The sequence below is a fragment of the Platalea leucorodia genome, assembly GCF_965183815.1.
Source record: "Platalea leucorodia genome assembly, chromosome: 4".
NCBI lineage: Eukaryota > Metazoa > Chordata > Aves > Pelecaniformes > Threskiornithidae > Platalea > Platalea leucorodia.
Genome location: NC_138826.1, coordinates 76,271,546 through 76,299,299, shown reverse-complemented (window position 1 = coordinate 76,299,299; position 27,754 = coordinate 76,271,546). Strand labels below are relative to the sequence as shown.

At 37.9% G+C, this 27,754-nt stretch overlaps 1 protein-coding gene across 1 annotated transcript; it reads left to right on the top strand.

The window, feature by feature from the left end:
• Positions 1-965: 965 nt before the first annotated feature.
• On the top strand, positions 966-27,754 carry NEDD1 (NEDD1 gamma-tubulin ring complex targeting factor). Its single transcript, XM_082311374.1, has 15 exons — positions 966-1,047; positions 2,227-2,370; positions 4,296-4,390; positions 5,853-5,969; positions 7,035-7,175; positions 14,548-14,777; positions 15,807-16,008; positions 16,943-17,129; positions 20,006-20,137; positions 20,329-20,376; positions 20,819-21,042; positions 21,779-21,935; positions 22,252-22,408; positions 24,706-24,772; positions 25,422-27,754. The coding sequence occupies exons 2-15, from the start codon at positions 2,235-2,237 to the stop codon at positions 25,524-25,526; spliced, it is 1,998 nt and encodes a 665-aa protein (XP_082167500.1). The 5' UTR covers positions 966-1,047; positions 2,227-2,234; the 3' UTR covers positions 25,527-27,754.

The window sequence follows — 27,754 nt, the reverse complement described above, 5'->3', positions numbered from 1 at the left end:
AAAAAAATCCCTCCTCCTGCAAAATTCAGCACTAGAATAACACCCACATTCTAAGTCACAATAATGGTCGCAGCGATTCTGTGTTACTTGATCAGTTACTGAAGGTAAACACAAAGCGTGTAATGGGGTACAACCAGGTATGTTGTGAACATAATTAAAAATGGACTTGAGCTGACAGGTTCAGGAACTTCTCTGTTCGGAATGTATTTATTACTACTACTTATTATGATCTGTCACCAAGATGTCCCAGTGAAGAGTAAGGACCGGGCCGGCTGTGCTGGATGCTCTTTACTCAGTACTGAAAATACAGCCCTTCCTCCAAGTTTACAACTTAAAACGTGGCAGATACCGGATCTGGTGTCACTCAAAACGAGTGAGAAATTTTTTTTCTAGATAGAAAGCAGGATCTATCGCTTAACACGTGGCTGGCTCCAGCTTCCTTCAGCAGTTGCCAGGGCGGGGCTCGGTGCTGGTCAGTGACCCGCCACCACCCCGCCATCAGCCCGTTTCCCCACAGGCCCCAACCGGGCGGCTCCTCCGCCGGGGCGCGGTGACCTGTCAAACCTCCAGCCCCGCCACGGCCCGGCACTACGGGCCCCCCTAGAACGCCCAGGCTCGGGCCCGCCTGGATGCCCCGGCCAGGCCAGGCCAGGCCAGGCCAGGCCTCCACAGGGGCTCTCGCCGCAGGGAACGGCCCGAGCGGCGGGAACGGCCCGCGCGCGCCCAACCGGCGCTGCGCCCCTTCCGGGCCACCGTAGCCGCCGGGGGAGGCGAAGGGGAAGGCGCGCGGGGGCTGTTGGGACGGGCTGTGAAGTTGGATGCGGCGCGGAAAGTCGGCCCGTGGGGGGGGCGCGCGGGAGGGCGGCGCTCATTGGCCGGGAGTGCGTGCGGACCCCGTAGGGAACTGGGAGCAGGAGCGCCTGAGCCAATCGGGGCGGCCGGCGCCGGGTGCCGGGCCCGATCCCGATCCCTGAGGAGGCGCTGGGCCGGGCCGGGCCGCGGCGGGAGGGGAAGGGAAGGGGCTTGGCCCGGTGCCCGCCCTGCCAGGTGGGCAGCGGTGGCGGGGGGGAGGTGAGCGTCCCGACGCGCCGCGGGGCGAGCGTGGAACGGGGTGGCGGCCCGCAGCGGGGCCCCTCCTTGGCGGGAGCGGGGCCGGGGCCGGGGCCGGGGCCGGGCGGTGGCGGTGCCGATGCCGTTGGGCGCGGGTGCGCGGAGCGGCTCGTCCCGCGGCCTCCGGGGCTGAAGGTGCGGAGCGGGGAGAGAAGCCCCGTGCGAGGCGGGAGGAGCAGCGGGGGGGCAGGGAGCATCTCCGCGGGCTGATGCCTTGGGCAACGGCCGAGCGAAGGCGGTTGTGGACCCTGAGTCTCCTGGCTAATTTTGTCAGTGTTACGCACCTCTCTTAAATATCCTCGCCAGTGAGAATTAGTGGCCTAAAGCTATGTAGAAACGCCCCGTAAACTTTTGGCTAAAGGGTGGTTATTCTTCCAGGTGAAGGAAAGGCTTACCTTTTGAGTTCTCGTTTGTTGCTAGTTTAAAATTAGCCGGAGTAAAAAGCTGACAATAAACTTTACAAATCTGGAATCGGTTAGCCTGGCTTTAACTCTTAAAACAGTGTCCGTCAAAACAAATAGTAGTACGTTGTTGCTGGCGGTCTTTTTTTGTTTCTTAATGTTGTGTAAGCTGCGTTGAAAAGTGACTCATTGTCGCTCGTATTCTACCGTTAAAGGTTTAGTTTGGATGATTCTTGGATGTGTCCTTTAGGGTGGTGAGATGAACGCTGAAGTGAGTCTTTTAGGTCCGAACTTCCAGGCTTGCCTTGCAACAGCCGGTTCGATTCTACCTTGTCTATCTCCATCTACTGGTGGGAAGCGAGTGCTTGAAATACTCACGGTTTCGTGTTCGGCAGCTGTAAACTCTGTGGAGATAAAAGCATCGTTTTAGTCTCTTGATATCATAGAGGGGATGGCTTTTCCTTTGTGAAAAGGAAAGCGTACATTTCCTGCAAGAATTCAAGTAACAAAAGGGTGGAGTGTCTGCTGCTTTCAGTAGTATATTTAGCTGAACGGTACTAATTGTTTAACTCTCGAAATAAATGTCCTGGTTGTCAAGAAAACAGTATTAAATGGTATAGGTGAAATTATTTTTTACTTGTGAAGTTGCTTGTTGTATATTTTTACTTTTTATATACCTATATTTTCATTTTTTAATTTGTTTTTGCAAAAACAGGTGCAGCCATGCAAGAAAGCATACGTTTTGCTTCATCAGGAGATGACGTTAAAATATGGGATTCCTCATCTCTAACTGTGGTGGAGCAGTTCAACCCACATACACCCTCACATCCAGTCAGCTCACTATGTTGGGCCAGCAATAGTATCCTTTACAACTTCAGCCATAGTTTTGTGGGTGTTCAGCAAAATTTCATTGATTTTTTTTTTTTTATTGAAGTGTCTGTAAATCACAGGCCTCGTGCACTTTTGAAGTCTTGCATAAAAAGATTCGTATATATTGTGAAGAAAATTTTGTGGTTCTCTGTGTTGAAGTGATTTACAAAATAAACTCATGCTGGTAAATGCTACTGAAAAAGTTTCTCTTCCTTTAGGAGGCTAACACTTTTTTAATGATTATGATATGCTTGAATTGCCTACCAACTGTAAAGCTTACTCATTTGTTTCTTCAATAGTTGATTACAATATTCACTTTCAAGGCAGTGCTTAGTTAACTGACAAGGTTGAACAAAGCAATTGGTAGTGTGGTAAAATTCTATACATAGTGTAGAGAGGAAAATTGTAAGGAAAGTTTTGTTTTTTTGTTTCCTTGTTTTTTTTCTTTCCTAGAACAGCTTCTGATTGGTTCTGATAGTCTTTGATAGTGTACACTTACCTCTTACTCTGTAGGCACTGGTTTTCTTTGCACTGTTTGTAGCATTTATGGAGGAAGCACAAATGTGTTGGATGTGTAGGAAAACATCTGTAGGATGGTGGTGATTTATGCATGAAAATGCGTCTGGCCCATTTAGACCTTTCACCTCTGTCTTGGAAACCTATTGTAGGATAATGATATGAGGTGCCATGTGTTAGGTGAACATATGAGAAATTTAATGAAAACGGTGCACTGTCAGGTGAACAGCTTGTATGGCTGCCACAGGAAAAGGCAGCAGTGTGTGATCTTGATGTAAAAGAAGGACAGGATGCTGGCACATAACAACTAAGTCCTGCAAGTTCTGAATGTGTCTGTCCTCTAAGTCTGCAAATAAGTGGATGTATGAGAAAAAAGTTAAAACAATCAGAGCACAAATGAATGTTTTAGCTATGGAGCTTGCAGAGAAATTGAAGCATAGATATAATTACATATATATAAAAATTATATATGTATATGTGTTGTTTAGTAAATTTTAGCTATAGACTGTCTGTCTTGTCATGACATGCTTTCTTCCACCTGGTCTCCTCTTCATCCCCCAAAACTGAAACAATGAAGTATATGCTTTTGAATGTTTGTTAATTTGTTAGTGGTAAAGCCAAAGGGTTTTGGTTCTGCATAATTCTGTAAGCTAAAATGTTGCCTTGAAATAATGAAAGAAATAGCAAGCATTAATCTGCCCACCAGTTCTTTGGTGTTAAATCCAGCCAATTAACCTATATTCTTAAATAAGCAAATATAAAAACACAGTGGGCATTGGCCTGAAGACATACAGGACACGGATCTAAATGATTACTCGATTAGTTTGGTGGGGGTGCAGAGGCAGTTTCCCTGCTCTGTAGTTCTGTATTCGTGTCATAAAAGGTTCTTCTTGGGTTTTTCTTTTTCTTCCCTCAGTACAGAGGGAGACAAATTAGCAAACATTCGTTGTACTCTAGAAACTATATGGTGAAGTAATTTAACATTTGTCACCAACAGGACTGTTCTTTAAATCCGTAGTCTGCTAACAGTAACAGACGTTCCTTTGAACTCCAGTAATAAATGGGGCGCTTACTTGGGGGCGGTGGGGAAACAAAATTGTGGACTGGATAAGCTGCCTTAGTGGTAAAGAGCTCTTAAATAATATCTGCCAGATATTTCTCCTCTTCTTTCTGAAAGAAATTGCTCTGCCTTGTATTGGGAAGTAAGGGCTGTAGTTAATGCAAGAGCTTCTTAATGAAAGCTTGGAAAATAGCCTTATGTTTCTATTTCTAGGTCCCTTCAAGGTACAGTACTTTAGACTGTTTAACCAATCTATCTTTTGTTCAGTAAGGGAAACTTACTGTTGCTTTTATTAATCACCAGTATAATACAATTATGGTCCATAACTTGTGACTAAGATAGATACCTGGCCACTGCTTCTGCTGCTGGTGATAAAATAGTTGTTTCAAGCTGTAAAAGCAAACCTGTTCCACTCTTTGAAATAGCTGAAGGAGTAAGTATGACTGATGCTCTTCCCTGTTTTTTTTTTCCCACTCCACCTTGTGTACTGTTCGTAAAACATTTGTTCTGCATATTGGGATCAATTTAATTTTAGCATTGTTAGAGTTATGGCATGTATGTAAAAACATTTCCTTGTGTTTAGTTAAATACATATAAAGAGTGGGGGGAATAGTGCTTCTAAAATAGTTCTACCAGTAAGGAAATACGGATGCTGTTATGCTAGCATCTGATGCCTTTCTGCTGGGGGAGTGTGCCTGTTGAGCCTCAGTGCCACAGCCTGAGGCAGTCAGTGGTTCAGACTTGATCTAATGTGTAGGGACGGAACAGAGCTCAAGTTTGAACTTCATTTTCCAATTTGAATAGTCAGTATCATGCATGCCTGTGAATTGGACGTTGAAAAACATGAGTCTATATAAATGTTGTTCTTGGAGCATACATGCACTAGCTTCTGGAAATATGTGAAACAGGAGAACTTCTGTTATGGTGGTTTTTTTTTTTCCTGTTAAATGGAAGCATGGCACTATAAACTCTTCAGAAAGGTGGGCTTAGTTTTCGAAGAGTCTCTTGACATGGTTACTTGAATGACTTGTTAGTGTTCTAAACCATTCTAATTATTCTCCTTGGGTAGCTATTATAATGCTAATTTGGACTGGAGATTTTCTGAAAAGGTGTTCAAACCCAGCTTTTAGGTTGCTGACGCAAACACTTTCAAAGGTGGAATGTTTGTCCTGGAGATTTCACTGAATCTGAGCTATAACTAATGCAATCATGTCCAGTTTTCCCATGTCAATAATTAGATGGACATTTTTTTTTTTCCTCCCCCTTAATTCAAATCTCAGGAACTTAAAAGTGAATTTTCAACATGATAGAACTGAATAATAATTTGTCCTTGATGTAGGTCTATCATTAAGATTGACATTTTTTTCAAAAGCTGGTACTTCAGTGATTATTTTAAAAAGAATCACTTTACTGAATTATGAGGTTTGCTGCTATAATATTCTTTGTAATGTTTAGGGAATGTGAAGTACATGACTGAGACAACTTTTTGATTTTCTTTTAAGGAGTTTTTTTCTAAACTTAGCATTTTCTTTTAAAAACTCAGTACCTGAATAAAAGTCTATGATTGCACTTTAAAGAGCTATAATTTAAAGGGAAAATGCATATTGAAGGAAAAGGTGCTAAAAAAAATGTGAAATGGGGATGGGAAAATGTGAGCATTTGGGAGTTTATTAATTAATGTATTTAAATCTGAAAGTATATTAGACATATGTCCAAACTGGACTGGATTTTAAATGCCTTTTGATGGGAAATGACTGTAGTGTACTAATAGTTCTGTCAGTCAGTGGGACTGTTTGTGTTAATGAAGATAAAAACACCTATCAATAAGCTTTTAGGTAGATTTGAATAAATCCCTTAATTATCTTTAACATGCTTTTTTCCCTCTTCTCCGTCAGGCAAAACAGACATGTGTGAGCTTGAATTCAAGTTCTTCATATATTGTGAGTGGAGGCCTTGATAACACAGTTAATATCTGGGATCTGAAATCCAGAAAGGTTTACCGTAGCCTTAAGGTACGTTTGGCTGAGGAAGGACTGTAGCTTTCATGACTTCCAGGTTTTGCTGCCAAATGTAAAAAATATACTTTCTCTAAGTCATATATCTCTAGGATCAAGCTCACAGATAGGAGCTAGCACACATATGTGTCTTGTTCAAGTTTGTGTTCTTTATGTGCTGTAAATAGCAAATTTAATGTAACAAGCATACTTAACTCGATGCCTTCAGAGTACAATTCCATAATAATGTATGTTTGAGTTTTCAGAATAGGCTTCTTATTTTGTGCATTTGTATTGATGTTCTCTGATGGGATTTTTTCCAAGGGCCGCATTTCAGATAATTGCTGTTCTCTGATACGTCAAACAAGAAAACACTTTTGTATTTGTAGAGTACTGTTGTAGAACTAATGTTGTGCAAAACTGTGACATGGTTGTCTTCTTCCAACTGATCCAGTATGAATTCTCTAAAAGCTTATTATGATGCACAAAACTTAGGATGGTCTAGTATATTTCCTTGATGCTTTCAGTAGATGATTTGCCCTCATTTAGGACCACTGTTAAAGAGGCCATAGAACTTTAGCTTTGATTTATTCTTTTTTTCTTGGACTTTTAAAGTTACAGTTTGAAACAAAACTACTAAGTAGCTAATACAATACTTTAAATATCTTTCTCTCCCTTTTGGACTAGAAGTACTTGATTGTCTTGCCCTATATATTCAGTAAACATAATATCATCACTGCAAATAACTATACTGAAAAGCTATCTGGTAAATATATGTTTAATGCTATACTGAAAAGCTATCTGGTAAATATATGTTTAATGCTATACTGAAAAGCTATCTGGTAAATATATGTTTAATGCTAAAGGTGACAGAAGGGGTAGTTGGCAGTAGCACATCGGATTAATGTTCTGCCGCTGTTTTCTGGGATATTACATAGTAACTCTTAAATAATCTTTTTAAATGTTACAGATGGTCAGAAAAAAACATCAAGCTGAAGTTTTTCTGCAAAAGCAGGGATTAGGAAGGCATATGGTTATCCTGAATGTCTTTAACCCTCTCCCTCTAACCTCCCTCCCCTACAGGATCATAAAGATGAAGTCACATGTATTACATATAATTGGAATGATTGCTACATTGCTTCTGGATCTTTGAGCGGTGAAATTATCCTACACAGTGTTACCACCAATTTATCAAGTACTCCCTTTGGTTATGGCAGCTGTCAGGTAGGCTATCTGAATTAAGTTCCTTTCAGGTATGAAGCTTTTATTCACAGTGTTTAGAAATTGGAAGTATGTATCAAGAGCTTTTAAGTTTTGTTAATCTGTTTCCTTTTAATTTTTAAGAGTGCACTTACGGGAAGGCAAAAACCAGACCATTGTGTATATTCTAGTCTTAAATAATAGGTAACATTGAAATACAAATTTCTCAAGTACCTTTACTTATATACAGGTTACACCAAATTTTACTTTGTAGGCTCTGGTTCCTCAAGAACAAACTCTACAAATCTTAGAACTGAACAAAAACCAGTCAGCTTTACAAGCCAAAGCAGGATTTCAATGCATGACTCAATGTATGCTGTTGCAAAGAACAGAGACCAGGTAGCCTGGGTTCTGACTTATCCAGAGTAATCAGATGTACAACTGAACAGAGCCGTCTGTACAGTAGTGGTGAATATAAGCCTGCCTTTGGAAATAATAAATTTATTTCATCTGGAGATTAAAATTGCACAGCTGCTCAAAGAGAAAAGCAGTGAGGTTTTATATTACCTACTTAGGTGTTTAGGTAAGATTTGGGATAACTAGTTTGAAGGAAAACTGTGCAAAAGACAAACACAAAGCATGTGTACTACTTAAGGGCCTTAGCACGGTTTTCCACTGCAATTCCTTTTTGCAAACTCAAAAGATATTGCAGGATTAGTGAGTATCATTAGGGGAATTCCCTTGATATACTGGCATCTGCAGTAGTAAATGAGCTGTGTTGTCCCATCAGAAGTTCCAGTGCGCGTTCTTAGTGTGAATGTTGTCTCAGGCACAGCTAAGTGTTTGTTCTGGGCATTCTTTTATTTTTTACCAAGTCATTTTTACAGAAGTAGGAGCTGCCTAGGGGATGCAGAACTGTTGCTTTGGTCCTAAACCTGACCTTTAATGTCACAGGGAATACTGAAGTTGTGATTTAGTCATTTTCTGTTACTGCAACAGCTTTTTCAGTCCTAGATTGCAGATAGAGTGTGAAGTTAAATTTTTCTCCTGTCTAGTCTGAACAATGTAACTCGATGAAGAATCTTTTACGACTTTATAGCATCACGGGAATTGTGGTATACTTCCTGTTGAAAAATCTCAGTTAAATTCAAACTATCTCTGCTGTTAGGTACCGCAGTGTCTTTGAGCCATCACCAGTCTCATACTTACATTGAAGTAACATTGTACTTCAGACGTGGTTTGATCTTAAAAATCCATCTATATAGTCAGTTCACTTTTCTGATTTGATTGTTATGATCTTATGAAAAATGTGGATGTGAGGCAGGAGCTACAGCCATGGCTGGATTACACAGCTGAGGTGAATATTCAGAGGGGGGACTATGCTGCTAGTTAATTGGAAAATTAAGAAATTCTTATGAGGATGATTTGCATCAACCTGTTTGATATATTCAACTCTTTCCACCAAAAGGTGATTAGGAGTAAGTGATGCATTGAATAGCTATTTTGGCAGATGAAATCAAGAGGCCTACTGCAAAGCTGAGTGACCTTTAAGATGGATAAAGATATTTGAAGTGTTAAATCAACGTAATTGCAAGCACAGAGCTATTATTCACTTTCTGAAGGGTCTATAATGTTTTCTAAAGCGGGGCAGTTATTTGATTGCAACCTTAATTTAAAAAGGAATCGAGCTATAGTTGTGTAATGGGATGGCTACTTGGATGTCTCAGTTTATCAGCTTATCTTGTATCCTTAAAAATTATCTTTGCTCTTATGTACAAAAATAGCTTTATTTTTGGTTTTGGGTTTTAATTGGTACTTGTAGAGAATTGCAGGATTAATTGTGCAGTGAAGCAAATATCTGAAGACTTGTAATTCTGTTAAATTTAAAAAGCCTTTACTTGATTTATAGTTTAGGGGCCCGGTTTTCTAAGAGTAAGCTTGAATAGATACACAGTGTATTGTCCTGCTTGATCTTGGCACTAGCCATCTGGCTTAGTAAGGATCATCACTCCCTGGTAACTTTTTTTACAATTGGGGAATGTGAGGTCAAACTAACCTTATAAAATTTAGCTTGTCTCTGTTTGATTCAGCAAGGTGGAATGTAGTTTCCTTGCCAGTTCTTTCTGATATTGTATAGACTCTACAAGTAGCAGAATAGCCCAAGGTTGTAGTGCTTTCTGTGACTTTAAACAATTTTCTTTTCATATGAGTTTTGGCCTATATTCTATTATTGATTTTGATTTAGAAACGCCTTTATGCTTTATTAGAGTTGAGTTCTTGCACGGAGTTGTTTGCAGATCCCATAATTTGTCTTTGCTGTTGGTATTCATTTAGACTACCAGATTCTTATCTGCTTGCTGTTGTGAGGATGAATTAAGGTTTGTTTCGAAACATAATGTTTGTTCAAGTCTTCACTGCCTGGTGCTATTCTCCTAGCAACAGGATTTAGTTTAGTTGTTTGAACAGCCGGCTGATTTGTAAAGAAGTGTGATGAGTTCTGGTCATTCCATATAGTGAAATAGCTTTAAAAGCTGAAGACTGTCAACTGTGTTTACATCCACCTTCTCACTTACAAAGCTCACTAAGTTGTAAAGGAGATTAAGAAACTGTACTATCTTTAAATAAGGTAATCAATGACGTTAGACTACTTTTGGTTTAGTTTTGGGCTTTCATTTGTTTTCCAGAGGTGAAAACCCCTAAGTGTAACTAGTCCTTCTTAGCAATGGACCACCCATTTTCTGAAGTGCACTGTTCCTTGTTTGGCTGTCTTACTGTGAAGCTTAAAGATAAAATGTACTTTTATTTTCTACAGAAAATCTACTCCTATCACAGCTAGGTCAAAAAGATGTATATGGCTTTTTGTACTACATTGACTGGTAAAATGTTCCAAAGAGGACTTAATTTTCTCTTTGTGGGTTCAGCACCTTGTGCTAAACATGTTTCTGGTAGTTCTGCGTGTGCGGAATTTCCAGAGATCATCAGGAGTTGGGCTTATTAAGATGTAGTGAAACTTGCTTCATATTTGCTGCTTTTTTTCCAGTCTTGACAGGTTAGTTCCAAAACACGACTCTTTCCAAATAATTGCATTATTCCTAATAATTTTGAAATTATTTTAGTATTAGTGACTAAAATCATTAGAAAACAGACGACCTCTTCACACTTCTATTCAGACATTTACTTAAGCATATTTAACTTTCACCTACTGAACAGCTACGCTGACTTAAAATAAAGCAAGTACCTTAAATATCCCGCTAGATCCAATGCAGATAAGATACTTAAGCTTGCCTAGTCAGATTTTTCCCAATGAAACATGTCCCACACCTTTGCCATTTGATTCTGTGGGAGAAATTGTAATCTGTAAACATTCTCAAGCTTCTTTTCAGGAAAGTACTTATGTTTAACTTGTCTCCCACATCCTTAGCTAATTTTTTTTCTTGTAACTAGTAAACCTTGCAGTTAAACCATAAGGGTTATGTGCCCTCTTTAGGTTTGGGATTCCTATTGCTGGCAGTACAAAGGCCAAGGAAGTGTATTGGGCTATTTTCAGCTAGGCTGAGTTGGAGGCCCTAGTGTTCAAAATCCGAGTAACAGAACTCTTGTTTCTAAACCATAAGTTAAAAAAAGGGACAGGAGATGACAAATGAAGTTCAGCTTCTTTGGGAAAAACTTAACTAGGGGTGTACTAAAGTTCTGTGTGACTACATCATGCAAAGCAAAAATCAACATTTTTTTAAAGACTGGTGAAAACTGACTACGTGTTAGTTTCTTGTCACTAAGATAGACAAAAACATTAGAAAGTATAAGAAATAAGATGAAGAAACGTATTTAAATTAAGAATAGATGATAGAATCTGATCTAGAGTAGTATGTGTGACAGCTCAAAAAAAGTTTACGGAATTAGGATTGGCAGAGGTACAGAGGGGTTAGAAATAGGGAAGTCTGGTAAAGAGAAAAGAAAGGAACTGAAGAAAATAGAAAGACTCTTCTTAACACTTAACATAAAAGGATATGCAGTTAAACAATAATAAATTCAGTGACATAAAAGGTAACATTTTCTCTGTGAACACACAGTTGATGACTTTTGATTTTAGCATCCTCTTTGGCAATAAATGTAATCAGAGGGAGAAGGCTGGAAAAGTAACTTGAGAATTACAACAAAAGGAATATTAAAAGGAGATAAGTTTTGGTTTTAACTGATTGGAAGAGACTTATGCCTAGCATTAGATTAACCTGGATCTGTCTCCTGTGGTGTGTGGGGAGGGGTCCCTTTTACCTTTTTCAGAACTTCAGTTTCAAACACTTTCATACATATGGTGTAGGACTAAGTAGCTCAAATGTCTGATCAAGTGTAATAGTTCATCTCTTCTTGTACAAGGCGTCCCATTCCCTTGCAGCACTGGGTCACAAAAAAGATATTTTTCTGTGTATACTTGTTAGCTTTCATAGTGGCTGTATGTGTGTTTTAACTTCACTCCAGTGAACACTGGATAGCATGATGGTTTTTTGTTTGTTATAAAATTCATGTAGAGTTGAGTCAGTATTGTAAAGATAAAGACAAAATGCTACTTCATGAAGCCTATTCTCCTTCTAAAGTACAGTTTCTAATTTGCTCTTTGATTATGGATGGGGTGAGAAATGAGGACAATATAACTAAGACTTGTTGTAAGTGATGTAGTTTGACCACCTGCATCTTACTACTTGATGCTTTCCCATATGAGGCTTGATTGTCTGCTGTTTCTAACTGTGCTAAGCGTAAAGCTATATTTTTTCACCCAGGTATTTCTCAGATAAAGTATTTTTTTAGAAAGCTTGAAATTAAGTGACTCACTTCTGGGAAGAGAAATGTTTTGGTTTTGTCTTGTCAAGCAGCCTTTCAGAAATGAGGTTCTTTCATGCCTCCAGCTGTCTGGGCAAGAATTTGAAACTTGGACATGTAGCATACTGTCAGGGATGTCAATATGATGCATTTGACTGTCTCAAAGAAGTGTGCACAGATTTAAGTGCCTCTGTTCCTTGAGTTTGATCTAGTAATTGCATTGTTGCAAGTGAAGTTTGTTGCTAACCTAATTCAGTGAAAGTGAGGAGTGAATAGGAGCTTCCCCACACCTCACACCTCCTTCATCAGCAACCTGAAATTAAACTGTGAAGCTGCTCTGAGGAAATACCGTGACTTCAATGAGAAGTGGGGAACAGAGATAATATGGGGAACGTATGTATATGAAAAAAAAATGGAGAACTTGCCTTGGGCCTCTGAGATTAGAAGCAGAAATGAGAAAAGAAAATGGGAGACTTGCTAGGCTAGCAAGGGAGGTTTGAGGAGAGCTAGGAGACAGTAATCTTGGTGGGCAGGAGGACAGAGGAGGGAGAAAATAGAACATGAGCAGATGCCAGGGCAGTAAAGAATGTATTGGGAGGTGAAGAAGTGAGAGAACTGTGAGGGACAGGCATGTTTCCCATGTAGATCATGTGTGTAATTGAAGCTGTGGTTCCTGAGTCTCTCAATATTTCTTTTTTAAATGTAAATAAACTGAAAAATGCTGATAAAAATGTCTCCATCATGTCCAGTAGGGGACCATATTAATTATAAACAGTCATCTTCTGTCCTATTGGAATATGCAGTTGAGGGTGCTCTTTGTGGGGCAATTAGGCTTCCAATGAGACATGCAATACAAGTGCTAGAAATTATGTTGGAGGCATATGAACCAACAAATATCTCCATTAAAATGAAGTTAAAGAGAGAAATAGGATAAAATCCAGTACAGTGCATTGCGATGTGGATTATACTAGAATAATATAATAGCTTTTTGAGAGCATTTTCAGACAAATGAAATGTAATGGCTCTTATCTGTCTGGACTTGAGTAAAGCACTTGATTCAGTGCCTTGTGAAGAAAATATTGGAGAGGATGGAGGTTTAGAAAGGAATTGAGGATGGGTAAGAAATTGGCTATAGGAAAGAAGACAGTAGGTAATATTGAAAGAACAGTATTTGTTTGAGTTATCAATAGTTAATCTTGTTTAATATTTTCAGTAATGGTTATAATATGAGAAGTAGAGCTATGATGAGACACAGTTGGAAGGTATTGCCCGTAAGTGAGAGGATTGTGACAGTATCTAAAAATGATTGAAATAATAGAGATGAGAACAACTATAACAGTATAGAAATCAAGGTACCAGACTTAGGCCACAACTGAGGCTTTTTGTATTAGACTAGGACTTGAAAATTCCCAAGGGAAAGAAGGACTTGGGCTTCTTGATCATAAAATGGCAATGAGTAACCAAAACAGATTGGATCACAAAAAAGAAAATGCAGTCTAGGATATGTCAGGATGAATGTTTACAGTACAAAATGGACAAAGTGTTACTGCCTTTGTAAAGGCAGTAGCAAAATGTTTTGATGATCATATAAGATTTTGGTTGTCCATATTCAAGAAAGATTCAAACTGGGAGACTCTGATGGTAGTGAAAAACCAGTTTTAGGAGACTGAGTCTTGCTTATTGTTTATAGCAAAATAAAGCCTGAAAGGTGAGGTGGCTGTTTATTAAAACAGGGAAAAGCCACACTGGGGAGTTAGGGAAACAATTTAAGTGTAAGGGTGTTATTGTCACAGCAGTGAGTTAGTGCAAATGGGTCATAAATAAAATTAATCTGGAAATTGAGTATTGTAATTCAGTATTAGAGCGGTGAGGTTCTGAAAGATCCTCTGCCGCAATATGGTGGAAACAAAATACTTAACCTGCTTCTGAAAGGCAATTTAAGTTCCTGTAGTACATGGTTCTGTGATAGTAAGGCTGCATGCGATAAATCAGGCATATTATCCTCTTCTGTGGCCCTAGCTCACAGGGTGAAGTCTGTTCTTCTGCAGGACCTGCATACTTGTATAACTCTGGAGTCTGTGTGTCCTATCAAATTGGCTTACATCCAAGTACTTAAAAATCAGTGGAGGGGAATGAAGTTTAACATTTTTTGCAGGAGACGAATCAGTGAAATAATGTAGCTTTTCACTCCTTTAATTTTTGATGTGGTGTGGTTTTTCTTGTAGTGTGTATGATGTCGTGATACTTGCTGAAAAATCAATAAACTTTTCTAGAAGTTTTTTCTTTTTTCTTTTTTTTTTTTTTTTTTCTCTTGTCCTTCATTTTGCTGATCAGCTCATGTGGTACCCCATAGCGGTACAAAAAAACCCAAAAAGTCTGTCCCCTTGACAGCAAAAATGGCATTTTAATGCAAAATGAATTTTTTGTTTGTTTGTTTTACTTCTTTAGAGTGGCTAACCTTTGTAAACTACTTTAACTTAATGTAACATCTGTATTCCTAATGTGTTTGTGTGTTTAGAAAATAATTTAATATGGTGTTTAATAGTGGTATTGAAATCCATTTTTTCTGTCTGTTTTGCAGCCTATTCGACACTTGAAATATTCATCCTTTAAGAAATCCTTGCTGGGCAGTGTTTCTGACAGTGGAAATGTAACACTGTGGGATGTAAATAGCCAGAACCCATATCATAATTTTGAAAATACTCATAAAGCACCAGCTTCAGAAATCTGCTTTTCTCCAGTCAATAAGCTGCTGCTTGTAACTGTAGGTTTGGATAAAAGAATTATTCTCTATGATACTTCAAGTAAAAAGTGAGTATATTAAAGACCTTTTGATTTTTAGAAGGATCCTTGGTTTTCATAAACTGGAAAAGCACGCCTAACAATGACATGAAATGTTTAATTCAGACCACATTCAGAATGGCTGAAGTGGCTGGCATATCACTACTGGAGAACCTGTCCCATAGTCGTTTTTGCTTTTTTTATTTAAAAAAACAAACCAAAAAAACCCCAAACAAACAATCAAAAAAACAAGGCATGTGGGAACTAATTGAGGTGCGACATATGACTGACCTCTTCCAAGTGCTTGTCTATGGGCTTTTCTTGTTGGTACGGAGCAGTTGGCTTCCGTGACGGGCAGCACAGCCTGTGAGGACCTGCAGCCACCTGAGCTTAGCTTGCCTGCTTTTCTAGTTCAAGATACGAGACATAGCTGTGGTAAGGTGCACAGAGTTGCTGAGATAGTGAGCCTTAAATATGGGAGGGTATTGGTTGAAAGAGCAGGAAGTATGGGGCATAGGTGATGGGGCTGTGTAGTAAGAGGGTGGGATGGCAAGTGGTTTCATGGGACTTTGGTTCCAGCGTGGGTTGTGCTTTCGCTCTAGCTGAATAAAAGCAGGAGTCTGGCTCTAGTTTGGAGGGGGTGTAGTAGAAGGATGCAAACTAGGACCTGAAGCTCTTCCTAGAGTTGTGGGAAGGTTAGAGTTCATAGGCTTGGGAAGCTAGAGGATGTATGTAGTATGATTCCTGCTGGAAATTATGATACCAGTAAATAATGTTGGTGTCAGAACTGCTGTTATGAAGGCAATTTGATCCTGTCCTGGTGAAGTCTTTTGGGGCATATGCAGTCTTTAATTTGTTAAGCATGAACACTTAGTATAAGCCTAATCCACTGTTCCGTAAGATATTTCACTGAATTTACTTGGCACTGGAGAACTGGAACTACTGACCTGTAGCTGAATTATGAAAGCTTTTATATTTTTTTTTTAAGTACTCTGTTTTGAAAAGTCTAACTTTTGAACTCTAAAAGCTTCTTTATCCTGTGCTTTCTCCTGTTTGAAGATTACTGACAACAATAGTAGCTGATTTTCCTCTGACAACAGTAGACTTCATGCCTGATGGTACTACTTTGGCTGTAGGATGTTCCCGGGGAAAAATCTGCCAGTATGACTTAAGACAATTGACATCACCAGTGAAAACAGTTATTGCTCACAAAGGCTGTGTGAAATGCATACGTATTCAGTTCAGTAGCACTTTTTCCAAGGTAAAAAAACTTTCCTTTTTATTGCTCAATATGCAGATTAGTGAAAGCAAAGCATAAGTTTAAGTTCTAAAAAAATGTTAGCATTCAATTTCTAAGCATTATAGATGCCAGCAAAAGTGGTTCATACCAACACAGAAATTATAAACTGCTCAGTCTTAAGTGCCATTTTAGGGGGTTTTAATGTGGAATTCCCCACTCCTGATGTAGAAATGAGTGAAACTTTAGTCTTATATTTCCTGGTGTGAATATGCTGCCATTGCAGATGAGTTTGTGGCACCTTAGATTCATTTGTAGGCAGTAGCAGAAAGATCTGTAATGGCCCTTCCATTTAAGGGGAAGAGACACAGCTGCCCTTCTTGAGGTATTTTGCATGGTCTTATATATGGTCTCTTGCAGGCACATATAAACAGTGAAGTTGATTAAATAAATAGAGAAGGCTTAAGAGGTTCTTCCAAGACTTAATTGGGCTCTACTCTCTCCAGAAACCCCACACGTCCATTCAGTGGAGATGGAGAGAACCTTTGAAGCAGATTCTTTACCACTCTGAGACTTCCCTCTTCTTCCTGCACAATTGCTGCTAGTGGTTTACAATTTGGAGTCCCTAATAATGAAATCTCTTCTTTTTCCTATGCCTAAGCCTAGGATCAAAATTGGCTCGTGCCAGGTCGCTCCATTGTTACCTTAAGTTCTGTTGCTATTCTTTTGCAGGTCCACACAGTAGTCATATCATAATAGAGATGTTTTCCATGTTCTTTGAATTTACGTTAAGATACTTTTTTTTTTATATATTTGTAAAGGCATATCTCCTAGGCAACCTTTGCAACTTGATCTGTATTTTTTTTAGTATTTTGAAACAGAAGGAATATTGGCTTATATTTTTACTTTTAGCTGAAGGAATAACAACTTCTTTTAATTTGTTCTATTTTTTCTTCAGTCTAACCTTACAGGTTCTTCAAATAAACCTGTATCCAAAAGAGTAGAAGTCAAAGCTGGTAGTAATCTTGGAGGAATTCAAAATATTAGCATCAAAAACGTTGCCTCTCAAGCATCAGCAACAGTTTCATCTAATTTGGCATTGCCAAATGAGAATAAGGGAGGAGAAGTTCTTCAGGAGAAAACAGGTAGTGTCTTCTTCCTACTCTTATAATCATATTTGGCATAACTTAGAAGATGGAAGGACTATTTCATGCCTTGACTATTACAGTATAAAAATTTCACTGAGGGAAGGGCATTTGTTTGAAAGAACTGTGTGTATGTGCATGCACATCTGCACCTTCTTTTCCCTCCCCTACTGCATTAGACATACTATGAGACTGTGGGAGGTCAGTTGGGTACTACTACAAGCTTTAGACACGTGAAGTCTAAAATTCTGGACTTGAAGCAAAAGTATGTATTTAAACTTTAAAGGAGAAAAGTCCATGGTGATATTGTGGGGCTCTCTCTTGCATTCTAACTTGTAGATTATCCTTATGTACATAATTTATTTTCTGACCCAATGTCTGTGTGGAATGCAGAGTTAATGGTTTGTAATCCTGTTAATAAACAGGAGTAACAGACCTCATCTAAAAAAAACAACCAAACAAAATACAGGAGAAAAAAACGTAGTCCAAAAACCCAAGTGAGAACTGAACTGTATTTTTGTATGAGGCATGATTCCAATATCACATGGTAGGAAAGATGTTAAATATAGTTGCCAGTATGATTAGTTGTATAACTGTACTTGCTATTTATGCTTCTGAAATTAGTAAGTTTTTTTTAAGAATTCTGAGCATTATTCTAAAATTTTGCTACTGTGTGAAATGTACTCTTAAAATTTTATTTAATTCAAGAGTTCTGAAAATATGGTCAAATCAGTAGCACTGTTAGTTTGATTCTTGAAAAAGTCCTCAATCCATTTTAATGCAACAGCACTTTTTCCCTCCCTTTTTAAATAAGGAGAAATACATTTAGCAACAGTAATTAGGCAATAAGCCACTGTAGTCCATAGGGACGTGTATTAATGACCTCCCTTGGGTATACAGTGAAGTACGAAGTAGAATGCTTCCTATATATGCAAGAATTCTTGCTAATCAACATTACTGAATGGTGTGGAAAATTTTATTTCTGTTAAAATATATGATTTGTTATCTTTATTTGAAGATGTAATGGCTGTCACCCCTTAAATAGGACCATGCACAATAAACAAATATTTTAAGAAAATAAAGGCTTACCAAGTAAAACAAGTATTTTCATTAAACTGAATGTTCACTTTAGAAGTAAAGACCTCTGTATGCTTCAGAAGATACGGTCTTTAAGCTTAAAAATGGGAATGGATGAGAGACCACAAACTGCATTTGTTCTGTGGAAACTCTTCTAAACCCCGATTATGGGGTTTAACTTTAGAGAGATAATGGGCATTCAGTAAAGTGATCTGATACAATATTTAAAACAAGAAACCATCTGTTCATACAGCTTATAAATGGACTGGGGCTTTTTGTCACAGGTATTTTAAAGTACGAAAGTATAAATGAAGTCAGAATGTAATGAGAAGTTTGGGTGTACTTTGAGCTGGCTTCCCATAAACTTCTATTTAACAGCTGTCCTCTGGTTTAGGTACTTACTACATTTAGATTACTGGGAATGGGTAAAAATATGCAAAAGACATTTTGCCCTATCTTCTACTATGCTTTTTCCATGTAGATCCTCTGTAGATTCTGGCACAGGTTGATACTGCACTTCTAGTTTGACTCAGTATGCCAAGTATTTACTTAACTAGCAAGTGTAATCTTACATATGTGTCACAACTGACGCATCTGAAGGAGTTCAAAACATGCCATGTTAATACATTTAAAAGTGAAATCCTAAACCCGATTCAAGTCCCAGTTTATGTAAATACTTTGACGTGATTAATTGTAGTCATCCAGTCACATTTGGATCACTTGGACAAGTAATCCCACATAGAGAAGTAGTTACAGGTTTTATGAACACTGGTTTTCTTATTTTTTTTTAAGTTAAAGTAGGTACAAAGTAAAGCTTTTGTATGTACAGGTGATTTATTTATAGGATATTTATTTATGGATTGCACAGCACTAATGCTCTTTGCTCAGATCTTAACTTATACAAGCAAAATTTAGGCACTTTCAGAGTTAGGAGTTCAGCAAGGGCAGAATAGTGGCTTGCTTACAGTGCTGATCTGGTTTTCAAACATACTAAATTGTGAAAGCTATTCAGGTGGTTATTTTAGCAGTTCAATTCACTTCTCCATGTATTCCTCATCTAAAAAATTGTAGTTTGAATAATTACTGGGTTTTTTTTGGACTTAAGGTACGCTTCTGTTCTTCAGACAACTGTCCCTGCTACCGTGCATACAAAAGCTAACTTTTTCTCTGGGTTGGGTCAGGGATGGGGCTTGAGGGTGGGGCGGGGAAAGGTCTAGGAACAAGTTTCTTTTGTCTGCAACTGTAACCTCACTCTGATTTCCTAATATTAAAAATAAGCAGGGAATTTCCTAACATCAGGTAAGCTTTAAAATAGATGTTTCATAGAATTTCCCTTAAAATGCTTAATGGCCCCAGTGAAGTAGGTTTCTCTTGTTGCAGAATAAATTTAAATTTTGATCATCTGAATGTGATCACCTTCTTAGCGGAAGGTGCATTCACTAGTTTTTGTTTCACCTGATACACAGTAAATTTGCTGCATACGTCGGTGCATCCATCATGTAGATTTATCTGAAAGTGAGTCCATTCTCCAGTTTGACACCTCTCCTTTTTAAAAATAGGAAAGGAATCCAAATGTATCTTATTTTTGTTAAAAAGTATCTTAGCTTTTAGTTATCTTCACCTGTGATGACAGCCCAAATGAGGAAGTTAAAGTCGACCCTCTAACTGGAATCTGTAGGAGGTTCTAAAGTGCTTGCTGGACTTAGCAGGCATCATGCTTGCTGTGAGATTGTTTAGGGATGATGTATGTTATTTTTGGAAAACATCAATTACTAATTGAATGTTATTGTCCTTTTAAGGCTTTCCCCATAGTTGCAGCTTGGATGTGATTCCATCGAAAGAAACAGATCATGGGAAAATTGCTGATTTAAATAATTTTGATGATTTGGGTCGAAATAGTTTAGGAGATGTGTTTTCTCCAGTCAGAGATGGTAAGTTGCTAATACTGAAATTCGTAAAGCATCATTCATTTGCATATAGCATGACATTCTGTGTGTTACCAACCGCTGTACCTACTTAGTATTTTAATTTCTTTGATTATGAACTAGATGCAATGATACGAATATTGATGTAGGTTTCATTTAATAAACACTGAATTTGTCTATGTTCTGGTACTTTGTAGATATTATTGCAAGTAAAGCGAATGAAGATCTTCAAGGAAAAGGAGATGGTAAACATACTTTCAGTATATTTTTCTTTGTCAGTGGAGGCCTGTGCTAGTTCTTACATGCTAATTTTGTTGTACCATTGAAAATAAACCAATCATGAAAGCAGACACTGAAACAAATGACCTTTTCTGGAAACTGTGGAACACATTGAGGTGCTAAGACACAACATGGTAACAGGAAATCCAAGAGTATGGTCCTAAAGTGGTGATGTTTTTCTGCTATGCAATTTATAGTGATATATGGAGGCTTTTCATGCTTTATTCTTTTCATAAGGACAGTGACAGTGTAAGTTGGATTTAGGGATTTAGTTTTTGTGGGTTGCATTTTTGGGTGATTTTTTTTATTTATTTGTTTTGTGTAGGTGTGCAGGCATTTTACTTGTGGGTTTGACTTGGTGTGTGTTTTTTTGACCTGTGTGTTTCACCCTTCCCTCTTCCTTTTTAGGTCTGGATTTTCAGTCCTACCTTTTGGGTTTGGATTTTCTCCCACAGCTCACCACTGCCTCACCAGTAAAAAGAAATCCAGTGGGCAGTAGTGCACAAGGAATACGGTCTAGCCCATTACATGCGCTCGTGGGATCTCCAGTTAAAGTAGAGGAAGAACATCCAGAGACTGACACTAAGAAAATAAATCTTGGAAAGCAAGAATCTAAAGAAGCCTTGAAGCAGGTATACTATACTAATTCTTGTTATGAGTGGTCTTTTCAGAATCTTGACAGAATACTACTAGTTGAAGGAAAAATCCTTAATGGCATCCCAGCTAATCTTATTTTGCAACTCTGTTCACACTATTGACACAAATCTGTAAAATGTTGTTCAGTTTAAGTGCGTTGGCCTTCAGCAATGCAAGATAAATGTATGTTTCTCTTTAAGTAAGCTCAGGTTACAAAAGTTCACACAAAACAAAACTGGGCTAGCCTGAGGAATATTTTGATTTTTCTAGAAAATCAAGAATGATCACTAGTTGGTTGCACCAGTATGATTGTTTGTTGTTTATTAGGTCAATTCCACCCTCTCTTCTTTCCCTAGTCTCCATCTGCCTCTTCTTCCTTCTTGAGCTATGATATGCTTCTGCTAAGACCCTGGCTCCTTTTGTATTGCTAAGTTTGCTAGGAATGATGTTTATAACTTCGCCACAAAATGTTTGATGCGAAAATTAAAAGGCCCCTGCCTTTTGCACTCCTTTCTGTGTGTGCACACTTGAGGCAATTTTGAATATTTTGGCAATCAATTTTTAAGATGTCTTGCTAGAAAATGAAAAGCATATGTTTGTGATTAGATTCCAAAAACCAAAAATGTTTGAAAGTGCATTCCTGAAAATGTAGTCTTCAAGTGCAATTAGATAATTGTAATAAGTAGAGTTCATCTTTTTTTTTTTAATTATTATTATTATTTTTATTGTCAGCTCTCAAAATCAAGCTCATCAAGCACAGAATCTGTAACTTTGAGTCCTCCACCATCATCCACTGCTGCAAAGGCTCCTGATACAAATGAGAGACTAGTGAAGAATATTCAGGCCCATCCTGCATATGATCTACCAGTAAATGGTACTACCTCAATAAGTAAGTTGATCATTTTGGCCCAGTTTTGGTGTGGCTGATTGCGAACTGATGTGAAACCTGATAAAATGGCCTTAGCATTAAAACAGAACATCCAATCTTGATTCTTCTGTAAATCCAGTTAGCCCTCCTAGAACATCTCTAGTTGCCCCTGAAAAGACTCATTCTAAATCTAATTTTTTTTTTTTACTAGGTAATATTTGAGATAAAATATTGACAAGCCTCAAGACAAATAAAAAAAAAAACCTCTTGTGCCCCATTATGCATTTATTTATTTATTTATTTATTTATTTATTTATTTTGATTTTTAATTGTAAAGGTCCAAAGATAACATCACCTGTCACTGCTGGAGTTGCCAGTTCATTGTCAGAAAAAATCGTAGAAACCATTGGGAGTAGCAGACCAAATGCACCTCTGACATCAATCCAAATAAACTTCATTCAGAATATGATACAAGAAACAATGGATGACTTCAGGTACTGGTATTCATTTTTGTTTTCAATGATGTGTTTTGTTAGTAAGACGTTTTAGCATCTGCTTTAACATATTTTCTACTTGCATTAGAAAATGACACCGTTAATAGCCCTAATCTTGGAAATCTAGGTATGAAACTATTTATTTTTAATAGCTCTGATGACTAATTAGACTGATGTCTCTGAGGGTTGTTAACGTATGGCTTTGCTAACATGTTTTCAGAGTGAGTGTTTGAGTACTTCTCGGATGGTAAATTTATCTGCATAATGAGGTCCTTACTGCTTTCATGAAGCCTTGTGCTGATTTCTCTCCCTCTCTGCTCATCTCTTGTCCCAGCAAGATAAATTTCTCTTAAAGCTGACATTGTGGAGAGTTTGATCTAGACAGTTGACTTGTATTGGTTTTGATTGTTGTTAGCTTGGCATGTATAAGGTAAAATACTGTGTGCATTTCTACTGGTGAAGCTTGACATTAAAATAACGTCTGTGCTGTAAGTGATGGTTGGTGCCAGATTACTTTGTGTTTGTGGACACCTAACTAACATGCCACTTGTTGTGAGAGAAGTAAGTCAAATTAGCATGGATTTAGAGTGGAGTTTGAAGAAGATGGAGCAGTTGAGAGAGTTGTATCTAGGGGATCACTTCCCAACCCATGTTTAAGATGAAGTAGGTTGACTGAGATGGTGGAGGCGAAAAGGATTGCCGGGCAGGAGAAGTATCGCTGTCTTGATGACAAAAAGCAATGCAAAACTAGCTTAGTAGGTCCGTGTGCTACGGCTGTTCTGTATCTGCCAACAGAAGAATACATTGAATGTTATTAAATGTCTTTAAGAATATAGTACAGTAAAACTCCCCCAGGATTTTTTGGCAATAATCACACATCTGATTAAAAACTGTAATTTTCACATGACTTAAAATGCAGTCTATGGATTGCAGATGTTTTTTCTTTAAAGTCTGTGTTCAGGCATCCCCGTGTTGGAAGGTATGTTTGTCAGTCTTGTACTTCCAGTATCTGAGATCTGGAGCCTCAGAGATTGTGTTTCTTTTCTGACCTACACTTCCTGGAGTGCCTGGAAGGCTCTGCTGGCCCTTTTCCCAGTTGTCAGTTGTAGATACATTCAAACTGAATGTAAAAGATGGTTTATACTGAGGTCAGTAAGAGGGAAGGGAGCCACTGCAAGCTTCTCGGTGATATAAACACCTTCCACCCTCTGGAATCTGAGGAAAGGATTTTTAGCGCTCTTGCCTGAAATCCATTCCTCTTCAAGTAATGGGGAAAAAACAAGGACCTTAGAAAGGGACTAGGAGGAATATATAATTCATTTCATTCCGAAAAGCTGCTTGTTTCTTGAACTTCCTGCCTTTGGGAGATAACCTACATCTTTGGGTTTCTAAGCTGCCAGCTGGCATCTGTGCTCGATACACTCGAAGACTGTTTGCCTCCAATAGGAGTTCTGAAGCACAATAACCTGTGGAAACAGAAAGTGAAGAATATATTGCCTTTGGGTTTGCTATATGTTTTAGGAAAGGACAATGAAATAAGATCTGCTTAAGAAATGCCTTGCTTTCTCAGGCCAGCGGTACCCAGAGCACAGTATTCGGTCTCAGATGATTTCACTGTGATGCGCTGTTCAGGAAGAGCATATGGCTTGTTCTTCCTCAGCGTCTGGAACTGTTGTATTAGTGTAGTGTTCAAAGGGTATTTCCAAGCTTGCTTTTTGTAGTGTGGAATAGTTGTCCATGAATTGACATGAATTTGCCAATTCATGGACAACACCGCCACTACTTCTTATGTAGATTAACCTGGGGCATTCTGTGGGCTTGAGGATAATGTATCATTTATCATAGTTGATGTTTTGGGCTCTCTTACAAAAGAGTGCTAAAAGTTATGTACTGAAAAGCTGTGTCTGCAGCTGCAGATAAATATCTTTCTCTACGATACTTGTGATTGAGGGATTGAAAACCAGCTTTGAATGGTAAAAATGAGCGAAGTTTACAGCTTGCAAGCGAAAAAAAAATCTCGATATTGCCATGTATATTTTTATATTTCTAAACAGAAATGATCCTAAGTCTTTTTGTACACTGAAAAAAATGTACTTATGAAAGTCAATGTCATAACAAAAATATTCCAGAAAATAAGCGGTAGAGGAGTACCTTTCATGGCTTAAAGGTTTTTAGACTTAACGTTTCACAGTGTCATGAAGGTGAGGAAGTGTGGAGTTCTGGGTGCTGGGGATTGGAGAGAATTACTGCTTCTTAAATAAAACTAAGCATCGTCCTTTTTGAAATTCTTCCCCCAGAGAAGCATGTCATCGAGATATTGTGAATTTGCAAGTGGAGATGATCAAGCAGTTCCATATGCAGTTGGTATGTACAAAGAGCACGGTGGGAAATATATTAAACTGAAAATCAATTTTGCTTATTAAGAGCAAGAAAGGGAGGATTGGATGTGAAGGAGGAGGAAACTATGAATTGGAATCTGTTAAACTCGTTTATGCTTGATAAATAAAGGAAAGATATGCATTGGGTAGGTACCATGAATTCCATATTTCAGGAGTTATGAAAAGACAAAAGGGAAAAAAATTCAACTGTCCTTTGGAAAGGACCAAGAGCTGGGGTAAGGAGGAGACAGATGGAATTCAAATAGAAAGCTTCACTTATAAGTACTGCATGCATACTGAACTGTGCTGTGTTCTTCACCTTTTTATGAATCTTTGTTCTTTTGATCTGCATTAAAAAGACCTTGTCGCGGTACTGAACACTTTAATGGAACCTGCATTAGTAGATTCGCATCCTGAAGAAGTGCAAATTATCCTTTGATAAAATATTCACTAATGTATTAATGATCAAAATACTGTATGTCAGCATAAAAAAATTCTTACTTTTCCTATCAAAAGTTTTTAAAAACAATGTTATCTAGGTTATTTAATTTTCAAAAGGGATATGAAACTGCATAGTCTAAAACTGGAATAATTAACTTTATAGCTGCTGATTAGGGCTTTTTTCTTTTCTCTAGAATGAAATGCATGCTTTACTTGAAAGATATTCTGTAAATGAAAGCTTAGTAGCTGAAATCGAGAGACTACGAGAGGAAAACAAAAGACTGAGGACTCACTTCTGAAACGTTTACACTGCTAATTTTATTAGCATGAACTCACTACAGGTGGTGTGTTGCTTATGACAGATCATCCATCATCACTGAAGGATTGTATGAAGACCTGCTATTATTTTGAACATGAATCTTTTCTTCTAAATAAATGGCGTAAGATACTATATGTAATTACAAAACTTGTAACAGATAAACACTGTATAAAGAACATTTGCTAACCACCTTGAAATACATCCTTCTAACAGAAAAACTAAAAGGATAAGTACGTTATCAGAGTTTTAGCAATATGTGAAGTGCCTTTTTATAAACAAAATCAAACCAGGATGGATGCCTTTTCTGTAAGAACTTTTTGATACACCTGCTTTTCTATCTGCTTCCTTATTTAATGCTGTCAGAAACAATCACTGTAGCTTGCCTTTCAGATATTTTCCTTGGAGAAAAAGGGGAGAGAAAGCTCATCTTCTGCATGACGTGGAGGCTTTTTTATAAGGAGCTGGAAAGTACAGTATTCAGTTAACTTTATTCAACTGGCAACTCTTCTATCCTCAGTAAAACTAGAGCTTGAAAATATTCCTAGATTCAGTGCCATGATCTTTCTTACTATATTCATAAGTCTGAAATTTGTGCTTGTCTGCTGTGAACTTTGATGTTGCAAACGTTACTTCAACTGCACAATGAGATTTTTGTTACAACTTTAGGTATGAAACGAGAATTCTTTTTATTTACATGTATTTGAATATTGCCATAGCTTGTCCAATTTGAATGCAACTTTAGACTTCAAAATGTAAGTAAGTATCCTCAGGCATTAGTAACATAGCATTGTGTAAATGCGGTCTTTCAGTCTTTGACTCAAACATCTTTTGCCGACCCCCTTCCTTTTTATTCATAGTGGACAACACTTAATATTGAGCAGTTGTGTTGTAGTTTTGAATCTTGTTGGTTTAGCATTATTGTAGCCTTTTTGAGATAGCTGCGTACCAAATCTAACTAGTATCTTAATTGTATGATTAACATTAACACACATTAAAGAGAAATCATTACTTCAGTAGCGTAATGGTATCATACTTGTGTGTAAACATTTCTGACATGAAGCTTAGTATGAAGCCCTGACTCTGCTAAAGTTCATGGGAGTTTTGGCTTGGCCTTTATTTGTGCCAAGAGATTAAATAAAATTAAAACTTCAATTTAAATTAATTTAAAAATTAAATTTTTAAATTAAATTTAAAATTTCCCTGAAAGACTTCTTCTACAAGCGCTTGTTACTGTTTAATTGTCCTCGAGGCTTCTTAATTTTCCCATAATATTTTGTCGTTTCTTTTCACACAATCATTAAAATTCAAACAAGGAAATTCTGAGAACATGGTGAGTTAATTAGTTACATCATCTAGTGTTTAAATCCATGATGGCACTCTTCTGCTAAATAAGAAAGCCATAATATATAATGTAACTTATTTTTATATGTTGTAAACCTAAAAAAAAACCCCAACCCCTAGCTATACCTCCTCCCTATCTTTAACTTTTTTTAAAAAAAGAGACTGTTCCTTTTTTTTCATGTCAGCTAATGACACATACAATCTTGTAGCAGAATGAGGGTGTTCAAGTAGTTTTTAATATTAGGGACAGGACTTTAAATGTCTGCAGTTCTACTGCTTTTGTAAGCTTTTAAAAATATTTCTATATCACATAACTTCGTAGTAAAAGGAAGCAAAGTAAGTTAATTTTTATTTTAGTAACTTAACACACAATGTAGCGAACTTTTTTATAAGTTCATAGGATGTGTAAGCTTGACACATTGACCACACAGTTCGTGAAGACAACAGTAGTTGAAGGTAGCAAAAATATCTTACAGTTCTTCTATATGCTTTGCAGTGTTAATGAAGTAACCTTGCATATTTGCATCTCTTGTTCCCCAAGTGCTCTTGCTAGTATACCCAGACGACAGCAGGGAATTAGACAAGTATCTTGGGTATTTGGCTTGTATATAATTTGTTTTCTTGACTCAGAACTGTATAATGTTTTTCTTAATTCCCAAATGGAGATGATTATAGCAAGAGTGATTAAAAGGAGACATTTTGGCCTTTTTCTTTAAGAGTGTTAGGGCTTTTTTCCATATCTCAGGATTACTGTAGTGCAAGTGGCTACACATGCTGTGTGGAGACCCAATGTGCCTACCACTGTAGGGATGTATTTTGCCTTGTACACAAATCTGATTTGTATGTTAAAATAAAGCTTGTTTTAAC

Coding starts and splice junctions, on each gene's coding strand:
- NEDD1 (XM_082311374.1), top strand. CDS start 2,235: ATGCAAGAAAGCATACGTTTTGCTTCATCAGGAGATGACGTTAAAATA. Junction 14,778..15,806: donor TATGATACTTCAAGTAAAAA/GTGAGTATATTA, acceptor TCCTGTTTGAAG/ATTACTGACAACAATAGTAG. Junction 16,009..16,942: donor TCAGTAGCACTTTTTCCAAG/GTAAAAAAACTT, acceptor TTTTTTCTTCAG/TCTAACCTTACAGGTTCTTC.